The following is a 14,847-nucleotide window of genomic DNA, read 5'->3' on the forward strand; positions in this document are numbered from 1 at the left end:
AGCCTAGTATTTATTATATTTATAGAGATATTATAATTATTATAAGCAATGTGTACTAGGTACACAACACCGGGAAGGGAAGGTTAAACCCACAAATAAAATCATAAATTCAAATAAATTAATAAATAATTGTAAAGAAATAACAAAAATTAAAGATAATAATAATATTTCTGAACCTCATTTTTTAGCAGTTGATAATATGAAGGGTATCCAAAGAGAGACAGCAATATCAGATTTCTTATATTCTTGAGATGTTTTTCTTTTCTTAATTCTGACGGTGAATGAAATCATTATAACGAATATTATAGGCTACAAATCGACAAATCAAAAATTCTGAAATCAGTTATATCTTTAGTTTTTACAATAATGGTGATTGATAACATTTTTGATGATATAAAACATTTAAACCCTTCCGTAAAATTGAATTAAGATTTTATGGTTTACGACAGTATGCGTAGTGTATAACAAAAAGATAGTGTATAACACCAATCTATGATTTTGCACAATTAGACTTTGCGTTTCAATGTATACCCTTCATATAAAGATTTAAAAAACAGCACTTCATTGTAAATCATTTAATGTAAAAATAACAATGATTCAATGATACCTTATAAAGAACGTTATAAGCTTACGAGTATTACGATAAAATACTCCCAAAATATGACTTACTCGCTAACAATCCTAATGTTACATTGTGTAAATGTTCATCATAACTCTATAAAAAAATTATTGTATACAACAGGTAATCATTTTCAGTTATGAGATCATTACGGAAATGTTTCTTAAGTTTTATTTTAAGGGTACAATGAGATGTTTCATGTATGGAATTCAATGTTCCAAAGTATTCATGTAGAACGTGTAAACTTTTCTTCCGTAAACATACATTTGAGATACTATTTTGAATTCTTACATTAAGCTAATGGCCGTCAATAGAGCCCGCATTCCTACAATTGTATGATTTACTACTTATTCTGTCACTAACAAATTTAAGTGTGTTCATCCATTTACTGATAAATACGAAATCTTGGAACAGAAATAATAAAAACTGTAGTTAAAAAATTATATCGGATTAACCCCGCAATGAATTGTTATCAATAAGATGATTATTGGAATCTCAACAATAACCGAAGCCTAAACATTTACACGGCCCGTCATTGGCTAGTTTATGTTATCACATTACACACCGTGTAATGTGATTGATAAACAATAACTTTAAAATGTGTGACGGGGATGTTTCGCATTTTCCATACAACTTTCAGTGCTGAATCAAACTAACTGATAGAATTCAACATACATTTTGTGAGTATACATAGTAACAATCTAAACCTTCTTTGCTTTTGTTGAGACAAATATACAAATAAATCTCAAAACTCAAATAATCTATTGAACATGAAAGGTTTATAGTATACACGAGATTATCTGCGTATAGTATGGCAGAATTTAATTTTATGCATTTCCTTATTCATTTTATGCTACTGTTAATTTTCTGAACGCTGGCAGCGGATCTGTTCAGAATTAGTGCTAAGCTTTGATTGAAACAAAAAAAACTTATAGAACATACCGAGGAACACAATTTCCCCATTTTTGTTTGTTTTTTACTTTCATGAACTAACATCTAAAACATTTGAAGTGCATCAATCTTAAACAAGTCCTAAAAAATCACAATCCAAAACGATCACTAGACTAATGGTGCTTCACATTTAGCGTGTATTATACCTAAACCAAACATTTTTTAAGTGTAGATAATCTCAAATCTAGCTGCTAAATAGGTTAGCTACTCAGCTGGGTCTACTTAAAGTTAATTACATGTAAACTATACAGTAAAATGGTTTTAGTATTACTTTTCAAAACACACTCGTAGAATATTCATCTACTATACACATCAAATATTGCGAGTTCGCGTGCACCAGGGCACTTCACAAGACATATCATTTACACGAGGGCTCTTCACGAGACATAAAAACTAAGCCGATAAGAAAGACAGAAAGCAAGACAGCGATAGATTGTAATCTGTCACCACATAGAATAATATGAAAAGATGGACAAAATGCCCAAAGAAATATGTAAGTAAAAAAAAATTGCAGTCATAAATGCAATATTTTTCACAGAAAACATAAAAAATCACTGGCTATATCAATCAACTGTTAAGTACATAATCAAACTGCCTAGGCAATTGTCTTATTTGCGTACGCAACAAGATGTCACATTGTCTTATTGACATGGCTTAGTGAATGTCCTCGTGTAAATGGTGCTTAAGACTGTGTCAGTAGTAGCGGTTGAAAGCGGCGGTGATTGCGCAATACCAAACCCTGGTGTTTCTATGGACGTCATCCCATACAGGGGAAGACATGACCTGTATGTGAACACGTTCGAGCTTGGTTAACCTGACTGCAGTCACCTCCACATTTCAACAGAGCCTATGATATTCAATACCCTTATTCATAAATATTACATTTTTATTATATGGGAATGTATGTTTTTTTTCTTTAAGTATAATTATTTCATTTGAGCACACATCCTATCCTGACGATAACAATAATCATCGGAAAGTATGATATTTCATAGTACATATGTATATTTAACATTAAATAATATTTTAAATAAAATAAGTTTAAAACAAAATTGGAATGTTAAGTTTTATGAGATGAGCAACTTAATTAAAGAAATGTATACTAATAAATGAAATGAATGAAATTATGTATAAATCTGTATATTTGAGCCTAAAATTGATAAAAACTAAAAATTATGGCTTTGGTATTAAATACTGAAATATACTTTTATGTCATATATACCGATTTTAAAATGTAAAAAAAGGAAAATTTAATAAAATATATCCAATGCAAAGTTCCGATTGGATACACAGAAATTTAATAAAATGTTAAGAGCGTATAAAGAATTTTGATTTAAGCTGTTTTGAGTAAATGAGCAATATAATAAAGTATCAACCCTTTCCCGGCAAAACATTCTAACACATCAGTAGCCTCCGCTACATATGATTTGGAAAAAATACATTTTGGAGCATTCCAAGGACACTTCAAGGACTGCTTTAGTGTATGTTTTCTAGACCATGCTTATTTTGAGTAGGTTTACTAAACGATCTTCACATAACTCGTATTTAAAATGTTTTGTCAAGAAAACGTTGACCTTATGCAGAAATTGAAATGCATGGCAATTATTTATAACTGAAAAAAGAAAAAAAATTAAAAGGTAATATTTTAATCGAATTCTGATATTTAATGGATTTTATTTTTTAAATATTAAATTAAATTTTACTTGGTATTTACCACTATTTACCAAGTCAAATTTGATTATCGATGTAGTGGTATTTACCTAATATAATTAAAACAAAAAAAGTATAGGCATTCCCACAAAAAGACTGTCGAATCAATTAATAAAAATATGTAGCTGAATGTTTAAATAAACCAAGTACATTTTGCCAAATTTCTCTATAAAAAGATTCTAGTAAAACTTTAACTGATTCAGTAACTATCCTTAAAGTTTAGCGGTTAATGATTCACATTTGTAAAGCTAATCTCACATTAGCTATGCCATAGTATGACTTTGAACATTAATTTTTAATTTCTTTTTTATAATTATGAATAGGCTTATATTTTTATTAATTTCATCATTAAACTTCTTGCACGTAATATGTGCACATTAGCGGACTTATCGCGATGAAGCAATATTTTCTTATATTGAATTACTTTTAGAGTTTAAAAGCTACTTTAGAGTTTAAAAAAAAATACAATAAAAGTAAAAATGGAATATAAGAGAGTTAAAAGTGACAGTCTAGTAGACTGCTATCTACAATAAAGGTTTCAAAACACATTAATAAGGAGACAAATACCGAAAACATTATCCATACTTCTATAATTAATGATAAGAATAAGTAAAATTGTCTTTTAATTGATAAAAATACGAGAATGAAAGAAATTATGAAAGAACTACAAGTCCACAAGATGCTACACATTGTGACATAACATGACAATGACGTACTGCAAATGAATATGATCACAATGCGTACTTAGTACATGTCGGCTGTCTAAACTTAAAACACGGTAAGAGATATTTTTTTTAAAAGACTTTTCTTGAAAAAGAAAATGTCTTTAAAAAAATGTCCCTTACTGTGTTTTAAGTTTGGACAGCCGATCTGTCCACAGATGTCATGCAAAATTGTTTACATAGTTGTCTCCTGTGTTTTTGCATATCAAAATATTAAAGCATTTCATAACAGAAATTAAGGAGAATCAACTGTTAAAAGTCATGTTAGCAGCAAGTCTCGCATAAGTTAAATAAAGTTTATTAAAATAAACAATTTGACCAACAAAAAAAAACAGATAAAATAAATTATAATCTCTATTTGTTTACCTATTTCTAGGGTGCAATTTTTTGTAAATATTAGATATAATTAGAGTTATTATTTTTATAACGTTATTGATTTCCGAGCTTATCACACCAAGTATGTGTGCATGAAGCTATGCAAACTAAATACGACATCTAACCAAATTGTATTACGCGATAGTATGAAATTTTGTACTATTTTTTTAATATTTTTTAAACCTGTAAGAATGTATTAGATATCACATGTCACATGTAAAGCTTACAGTCTAAATACATCACAATGAAACGGTTTTTGTCATGCGTAATCAATAAACTTTTATAAGGCTGCATTGTGGAACATTTAAATGATTGTATATTTAACCCTTGTATTAGTACTGCTCGTACCAAAGTGTTTTTGAAATGCTTAAACTATTCTAACGTCTATTTGCCTATGTTAAGCGTGTAAAAATAGAGTAATTTCACAAATAGTAACATAAATAATTCACAGCTCACTGAATATACATTGTAATTATTTAGAAATATAATTTTCGAAAAGATAAATTGTCCAACTTGAATTATTCAGATTGATGGACTCGAAGCTGCCAAATAGGAACGAAATAAAGGATTTTTTTGGTATGTGAAACCAATTAACAATATTATTTTTTAATTTTTACAGTAGACTACAATTTATTTAATGGAGAAAAAAAAAGTAATTTTTTTCAGATGTTTTCTGTAAAATTGTATATAAAAAAAAACTTGTCAGAAATTTTAATTCCCTGGTTGATTCTTACACAACCTGGCAAATTAGACCCTGGATATATGGGAGTTAAATGTACATTTATATATTCTTTTGGTGGGAAGTTCCTGATTAATACAGTAAGACCCTGTTTAACGCTGTTTCGGTAATTCACGGTAGGATTCCCTGAAATCGCATGCAGTATTTGTATTCTTCGAGATTCTGCACAATTTAGTTGCCTAATAACTCGCATGCAGTCATGTGGCGTGTTTTATATCATTACAATGGTGTTAAGACTACTTCCATGTATCCCGCCGCTAAGCGGGGTCTTGCTGTATATTTGTTTTATTTCAAAGAATAAACAAACAAAGAAATCCTACCAAGCAGTCGTCCTGTATATGAAGCGAATCAAATTTAAGAGTACACATGCACTCCAGGTATCTGTGCATTTTCATTAACTTCATCCATTATCTTGTGACTAGAATCTTCCGCTGGAAGCCAGTACACCGGAGTTAGGTTCCAATTGTTCTCACGCTGGTAATGTGTACCGCTGATAATCTTAGTGTCATTTTTATTGCCATTATCGCTGTCATCTTGCTGATGTTCATAGATGGCCACGGTCAGATCCTCGGCAGATTGCAGCGATGTACCGTTTGCCAAGTTGGTCTTTTTAACGGTGCAGTATCTATTAAAGACCTCAACGGTCTTCTCCGTTTGCGTGCAGACGTCACTAACCAACCTCTTTTTCTTCTGAACATTCTTGGAAGTGGTTGGGCGCGCCTGTCCGTGTGATTTCCTTTGTAATTTTCGAGCTTTGGTGGCATTCAGATCCATCTTGCGGCTGAAGGAATGCAAAACATTGCTAAGGTTGTCAATGTGATTATACGGTGAGACGGGGCAGTCGGGAGAGGACGATGTCTGTCGCTGATATTGCGGGTGATTCTTCTTCACGAAAACATCGCATTTGCATTGCTTTAAGGCGACAGCATTCTCGCGCCTGGAAAATCAAAACCACAAAATATACAAATTGCCTTTTCAATAAATGCGCAATACAAAACTAACTTCAAGAAAATTATTTAAAAGTAATAAGAAATTCTCATTCATTTTTTTGTTTGCATATTCTACGGAAATATATAAACATATAAAATTATAGTACATAAAATAGTTTTTTTTACATGGTACATATGTATTACAGTTCATGTTATTTTTAAATGTTATACTTATTTATGTTAAGGACATACATTTGATTTATTTTCTATTAAGGTAACTTTGAACTGGTAAGGTGAGGTCCAATTATTAGGCAATTGGCGGGATCTGAGTTATCATTTTGTTTTTTCAGAAAGGCCTATATTCTTATCAGATATTCAATTATGTTATTGATCACGTATTAACAATTTGATTCTTAAAATCACTTGATAAATTCCATTAACAATTTTAATATATTTTTATCTCAATTTTCAGAAAAGAATCATGTATCAAAGTAATATCTACGGCAGCAGTTCTCGACATTTTATACTTACACACAACCTTTGTAACCTATTTCCATCATGCTAATAATTACACTTAATACAGGCAGTCTGTGTCGTCTTATAAACATAGGAGGCATATAACTTCTTGCTTTGAACATAAAAAATTATTTACTTTAATTTTAAACCTGCTTATATTTCCTTTTTTATAAGATCTCAAAATAATTTAATATTTTTTTGAACAGGCATCCCATTTTAAAAAAGAATTTTTTTCATATAAAGCTGTATTGTCCAATTTTATCTTAACCGCTTAACAGTTTAATTTTGGCGAGACCATTCATCTCTGGAAGAAATGGTCGCCTACAAGTGAAAACAAGACTGATATTTGGGTTGGGCATATCACGACCGACAAGTCGGAATACGATTTCAATACAAACTCTTTGGCAGAGTCATGCTTAGGCTAGACTGGGAATCAGTTAATCAATAATAAAGGACAGAGTGAGATACAAAGGACAGAGGAGTAATAGCTTGGCAGGTAATAGTTTTAAAGAACTTACTCGCAAACATCCTTTTCTCTTTGTTCCAACTGCAACATGACGGCACTCAGTTCCATGTAAAGATCATTAGTTCTGGTTAGCTTTTGTTCGTATATACGACGTATGTCTTGAGCGTGTTTCAGTTCCTCCTTCCTCCTCTGCACTAGCTCCTTCTCGGTGTTAGTTTGCACCGACCCGACTTGGAGAACCTCCATGTGCAGCTGGATCTCATCCCTCCAAGACTCCTGCGCCTCCTTGAACTTTTCGGTGGGCTGGTTTAAGATCTGCTCGCTGGCGATGTCCAGGTGTGCTTGGATAATCTTAAAGGATGGACGGTTCCTGGGCTGAGCACTCCAGCACTGCTTGATTAGCAGCTTCAAGCTGTCGGGGCAGCTGGTCGGGATGGGAAGTGATAGGGAGTTGTTGCCTACGCCCCAGATGATGGCCGAGGAGTCCACGTTCTTGTAGGGGATCTCGCAGGTCAGCAGCTCCCACAGGACTACACCGTAGGACCAGATGTCCACCTTCTCGGAGCACGGCTCTGTGCGGATCACTTCTGGAGCCATCCATGCGACGGTTCCAGCGAAGCTCATTATTGTGCTCCTTTCATTCCACTCCCTGCTCGTTCCAAAATCGCTGACCTTCACCTTTTGATTTTCTCCAATCAGAATACTGAAAAAAAAAACAAATGTAGTTTTTATGATGAAAATTCAGCAGGCTACATAAAATTCACAAGTTCACAACGCAAGTGAAGACTATTGATATAAAATACATAAACGCCAGAAAAAAATGGTTAAACCTCACACATGGATCGACCACAATTTCGTATTAGGAAACATAAACAGCAATTTAATTTTAATTACTAGTACATTAAAGAGTGGTACAATATTGTCATTTATGATATAGCAATATTAGCACTTTCAGATTACAGTTCAACTGATGATACGTCTACATACTGCGCAATATTGTTTGGGGTCATGTGCTAATAAACAGAAAGGTCGCTGGTATTTGTTAGTTTATTGGACTTCTCCCAGAGCAAGGACAGCATAATAACATTTATTAGTAAAAAACAATATGTATTAAATATGATCTTTAGACTAATGACTAACTATTGTACACATTTTGGCTATATCGCATCTCTACGGAGTACTTAGATATAGTTATAGTGTGCATAAATAAAATACAGAAAACAGCTGCAAATTATCTCCCAATATGTGAACTGGAACGTTCTTAAGAGGTCAGATATATGATAAGACTTAAAACTGTCTAGCTTTTATAAACACGTCTACTCTAATTAAAAGCAAAATTAATTATTGTTAGTAAAATATTACTGTTATTATTATTATCATAAATATTGCCTATGGATAGTAAAAGAACCAGTGATGGTCAGATTTATAAATATTATTTATATCTGGGGGAAATCGAATATATGTTACTAAAAGATACATATTGGCACGTCGACAACATGTGAGAAAGAAAGAGGTCATATTTGACACAAACATTTTACAATCACTAAGGCAATAATTTCAACAAACCCAAGTAAAATTTAAATAATCTAGAACAAAGGAAATGCCGGGTCAGCATTCCATACGAAACTGCAATTTATATTACAATATTTCTTTGTATCTGGGAAAATCGAATATATATATTACTAAAAGATACACATTGGCATGTCGACAACTTGTGAGGAAGAAAGAGAGGTCATATTTGACACAAACAGTTTACAGTCACTAAGGCAAATTGTTCAACGAACCCAGAGCAAAATTCAAATAATCTAGAACAAAGGAAATGCCAGATCAGCATCCCATGCGAAACTGCAATTTATATTACAATATTCCATAAAGTAAAAAAAAATGCTTTAAAATAATGATCTCGAAGATGCTTCGATATGTGGAATGAAAAAATACTAAAACGGTGATTAACACACTTGGGACGGGAAAGGTATTTCTACACGTTCAGTCGATTGATGCTTAAGGACAGGAAGGGTATTTTTACGTTCTGCGCCAGCCTCATTTAAAAAAGTAGAGGTAGGATCGGTAGCGACGGGATTTGATAATTATGTACATATAGTTTAGATTTTAACAAAGAAATAGGTACATAATATTTAAATATTATTTACCAATCTCTTTTTTTTTGAATTAGCTAATGTCCAAGTGACTCAGAAATCTAGCTACGGCTTATGCAACACCGCTTATCATGTCCCTACTCATGCTTCAACTTTATTAGTTTCATAGCCTACGCCTACTCGTGAGTGGACTTACTCTTTATATTTAAATGTACTATAATTTCATGTAATTCATGAGTGAAAATTCTAGGCAACAACACTCGCTACCAATCTCTTTGTTAAAGTCTAAACTATATGCACACAATTATCAAATTCCGACGCCACCGGTCTGCATGCGTAAAAAAGCACCTTTCTGAAATGTGTTAAGAGTATATTTGTGAAGTACAATACATATAGAGATACAGCTAAAAGAGACTAAGTATTACAAATAATTAAAACATGAAATCTCATGATAAGAACCAGAGCGCATATAATTTTTTTTTTAACAAACGTGTAAAGTGTTCTAAAAAATCTACAATAAAAATATTCCTTAATTGATTCGGCAGTTACTTTGTGGTAAAATCTATCCATTTTTAATTAATGTTTTACTTTTTTTTTTATTTCTTTTGTCTTTGTTCCCTCTGATAAGAAATAAAAATAAAAAATAAAAATTAAATTAATAAATAAAAATAAGAGACAGCTACTACCCCCTCTTCAACCTTCAACGTCCCAAGGACCCAACTCTAAAATTTAGAATTAGCTTCACATACGGTGTTTGAAAATGATGCGGAATGCATCGAAACACGTGTCACAATAGATTTTAAGAAATAGTGGTATTTACTAAGTAAAACATTAATTAAAAAAATATTCCTATTGAGATATTTTATTGGTATCTCAAACATAGATGAAGAAGAATATGGAAGTCTGGGAATTAACAAGGCCTAAGACCAGTCATTGGCTGGTTTAAAATTAACCGTTCCACCCATGATTGACCCAATCACAGTACTCAAATTTAGGATGTTACATTTATGCTTCAATTAAGTGGATAAGTAGGTAAGTTTTTATTGGCAGAAACATTAATAAATGCTTTATAATGCTGTTTTGGAACATTAAAAAATAAGATCAAAAACTACACTCTAAAACTTTTAAAACGGTACAAATTCATTGTTAAATTTGTTGGTCAGAATTTTTTCTAACCTAACCTAACCTAACTTAACCAAGTGTTTAAAGGTCCATGTAAATTTTAAGGATATAAATGTATGGTTTGCAACCAAGATTTTTACTAAATTTCCTAGATTGCTTTTATACAAGGAAAATACGAATCAGCAAACAAACAAATCGTAGTCGAACAGGAGAAAGTGACCAACTGATAAAACGTAAAATGTTCAGGAGGGCCATTCAAATCACAGTTGCTTGGCAAGAAAATAAACATCAATGCAGTTAGTCATTTTTAACAAGTCAATATATTATACTTCCAAGTTTAAAATCCTTTGGGATTTTTTTCAGGGCAATATTAATCTAGTTTGATATTAAATAGTCAATGATCACTTTTTTTTTTAAAAAAAATGCACTTGGTCACTTTCTCCTGTATGACTACGAAATATAAAGAAAACCTGTAAAACGTTGTATATTTTCGCGTGATACTGAAAGAAGTAATAAAATGAAGTACGCAATAATACATTACAGATGAATAAATGGTAGAACATACTTGGGGCTCTTGAGGTCCCGGTGAATGATCTTGTGGGAATGCAAGTACGCCATTCCGTAGGCCACTTCCTTAGCCCACACCATGAACTGGAAAGGACTGGGAGACTCTCTCTCCCTCAGCACATTGTACAGTGGGCCGTACGGGCAGTATTCCATTATGATGCAGAAGCACGGAGCTTGGGTACAAACACCCTGGAACTTGACTATGTTATCATGGTCCAGTTTCCTCAAATGTTTGATGTCGGTTTCTTTTTCATCTCGAACTTTTTTCACGGCTACTATTTTTCCTTTCAGTTTCCCACTAAAAACGGCTCCTTGAGCTCCTGCCCCGAGCCATTGGAGGTCGCTGATGGCTTCGAAAGGAACTTCCCAGGGATCCGCTGAAATCAAAATCAAAATAAATATGATAAAAAAAAATTACTTTGTTTTAGTGTTGACAATTTTGAAGCAATGTTCAGTATTTTACACATTCAAATACAATTTACGGAATTGTTGGGTAATATATCCAAAATAAAACAAGGTTTGTTGGATTGAATTCTACATTTATTTATGTATATGTTCATACGTGACGCGTTTCGTCTTCTTAGGACATTATCAAACACTCATAATTAACATATACATAAATAAATATAGAATTCAATCCAACAAACCTTTTTTATTAAAATTAAACACTTGAATATACCATTTTATCGAGTTTAATTTTTATTTACGACTAGTTTCGAAAACGACATTTGTTTTCATCTTCTGGTACAAATTAAAACTTTAAAGTTTTAATTTGTACCAGAAGATGAAAACAACTGTTGTTTTCGAAACTAGTCGTAAATAAAAATAAAACTCAATAAAGTGGTATATTCAAGTGTTTAATTTTAATAAAATAATCATGTCATTCTACAAAGTTAATGCCGAATCAATAAATAATACCAACAAACCTTGTTTTATTTTGGATATATTACCCAACAATTCAATCTGGAATTCTACCAACTGTCTGCAGTTACAATAAACAATTTACGGAGACCATTATCAGATATTTTAAAATATTCTCAATGATTTTTAAAAAAATCAAATATTTTTGTTCTATAAAAATGGCACATTTCATTGGTGTATTAATACATTTCGGCCGCGGACTGCTGGCGCGCGATTTGATAATCGTATACATATAGTTTACACCTTAACAAAGAGATTGGTACATAATATTCACATGAAAATGTTTAAATAATTCCTCTTTTCTGAATTTGAAATGAGGCCGGCGCAGAAGGTAAAAATACACTTCCCGTCCTTAAGCATCAATCGGCCGAACGGGTAGAAATACCTTTCCCATCCTTAGTGTGTTAATAATATACTCGTAAAGAGAATTATAGGATAGAATATTCAAGAAACATGATCATCCGTTATATTATATTTTTAATACAGCACTTTTTTTTATGATTTATGGAGAATTGGATCTTCAAGTATCAAAAGCTCAAAACAAATCGCTACGTTTGTTTTTTATACTTTCATGTGTCAAGTTTTTTTTTTCCTAATTTACACTAACTCAAATTTACCAAGATCTGAGATAAGCCCATCTAACATTCTAAACTTTTACAATAATTACAATTCAAGATTATTGTATATTATTATATATAACATTAAAAAACTAATTCGTTTGTTAGACTAAGAAACATAAAAAAAAACTAATTAGTTTGTTAGATTTATTCAAAAACAAAAAACATTGACAGTACACAATACGCGCTTTCAATCGCCATTCATTCTTTCATAAGATAATGAATTAAATAAAATAAGTAAATAATCTTAATTTTACCTTGTTTAATGTCACTAGACGTTTTGTTGGCGAAAGATGAAAATACGGGCCACATACAAGATAGGATCCCGTCGACCCAACTTCCAGATTTGGACCCATTCTTCAATTCCATTATTTCCTTCACATCCATGTCGACGATATTAGATTTAGTATCGTTGGAATGGTTGTAGTCACTGCTGGAATGAAACAAATGCTTGCCCGAATTTCCCGACTCCATTTCGATTGCAAATTTAACACGAAAACATTAGAAGTTGGAAGCTCATTTCCCACGAAAACAACGTCCCTGTCAAAAGGCGAACTGTCGCTGGATATCGGAGCGTACGGCGAATGGCGATGCTCAATGTTTACAGTGTTGCCATATACCAAACCAAAAAATCTGAATCAAACAGTCTAGAAATCTGTATAAAATCAGTATAGAATCAATAACCCAAAATCTGTGTAGGTGCCTATTTGCCATTGCTTTGAAATTTTGATACAAATAGCACGATCTGTTAAACAGAACTCACAGTATGCATATTCTTCACCCTTTTCACTTGTTTCTAATCAAGTCTTAAAATAATTATCTTCCAGCCAGCAGTGATCAAAACGTTGCGTATTACGCGACTTGTATAAAAAATGAACACTCGGTCACATGAACAAAATAGACATGTTTTTAGGAATCCTGCAGTACGCTGCGTAAATTGCGTAATGTTCCATGACAAGACAAAATAGTACCCTACCCAATAATAAATAACGTACTTCAATATAACCCAAATTCTAACCTACTTATTATCGAATGTTAATCATGCTCGAATACTTTATTATATTCATTCTTCTGTTTAATCATATACTATGTCCAATTCCAAAAATCTGTATAAAACTAAAAGTACTACCTAAAAGTAAAATCTGTCATCTGTGACGGCACCCTAAAATCTGTTTAAATACAGATAAATATGGCAGCACTTGATGTTAAGCACAGATTATATACATACATACATCTCACTTCTTTCAAGAACGTGATAAATCAAAAAACATGATTTTTCAGGAGAACGTTTTTAAAGTTTAAAAATATAAAACAATGTATTAAAAATAGATATCAAGCCACTTATTAGACTTTTTACTGTGCAACAGATCTTTTCAGGTAAAACCTGAATGTGTTTACTCCATTAAAAAAATTGGTATATTTAAAAAAATAATTAAACTATACAATTTCTTCAAAATGCAAATGCCGCTTTTGCTGGGATATAGTACATATTATGGGCATTCCGAAAACATGCACAACTTAAAATTGTCGATTTTTGATTTATGAAGTTCTTGAAAGGAGTGAGCGATACATATATATATATATATATATATATATATATATATATATATATATATATATATATATATATATATATATAAATATATATTTTATATGTATATATATATATATATATATATAGATATATATATATATATATATATATATATATATATATATATATATATATATATATATATATATATATATATATATATATATATATATATATATACACACATATATATATATATATATATATATATATATATATATATATATATATATATATATATATATATATATATATATAAATATACATATATATATATATATATATATATATATATATATATATATATATATATATATATATATATATATATATATATATATATATATATATATATATATATATATATATATATATATATATATATATTTATATATTTATATATTTATATATATATATATATATATATATATATATATATATATATATATATATATATATATATATATATATATATATATATATATATATATATATATATATATATATATATATATATATATATATATATATATATATATATATATATATATATATATATATATATATATATATATATATATATATATATATATATATATATATATATATATATATATATATATATATATATATATATATATATATATATATATATATATATATATATATATATATATATATATATTTGCTACTAGATGATGTTGATGCTCATATATCAGGCAACACTCGACCGATTGTTTCAAATAAACATGTGCTTGAAAGACGACATTTCAGTATACATTTTTTAATTGAATAGTTTTTTTAATTCGTTGCTCGTGTAAAAAATTATATTGATATGAAAATGAGTAAAATCTCTAAATAAAATGAGGAAATAATATATCCTTTTAACATTTGAGAAGTATT

General features: G+C 30.5%; 1 protein-coding gene across 1 annotated transcript; it reads right to left on the reverse strand.

Moving 5' to 3' along the window:
- Positions 1 to 3,572: 3,572 nt before the first annotated feature.
- On the reverse strand, positions 3,573 to 12,971 carry wnd (Mitogen-activated protein kinase kinase kinase 13 wallenda). The gene is made up of 4 exons (XM_088256877.1): positions 12,608 to 12,971; positions 10,811 to 11,189; positions 7,080 to 7,730; positions 3,573 to 6,053 (listed from the first exon to the last, which is right to left on the reverse strand). The coding sequence occupies exons 1-4, from the start codon at positions 12,822 to 12,824 to the stop codon at positions 5,471 to 5,473; spliced, it is 1,830 nt and encodes a 609-aa protein (XP_088113003.1). The 5' UTR covers positions 12,825 to 12,971; the 3' UTR covers positions 3,573 to 5,470.
- Between the last annotated feature and the right edge of the window lie 1,876 nt (positions 12,972 to 14,847).

The sequence above is a fragment of the Brachycentrus maculatus genome, unplaced genomic scaffold, assembly GCF_059751285.1.
Source record: "Brachycentrus maculatus isolate JH-2025_06_01 unplaced genomic scaffold, ASM5975128v1 h1tg000068l, whole genome shotgun sequence".
Lineage (NCBI taxonomy): Eukaryota > Metazoa > Arthropoda > Insecta > Trichoptera > Brachycentridae > Brachycentrus > Brachycentrus maculatus.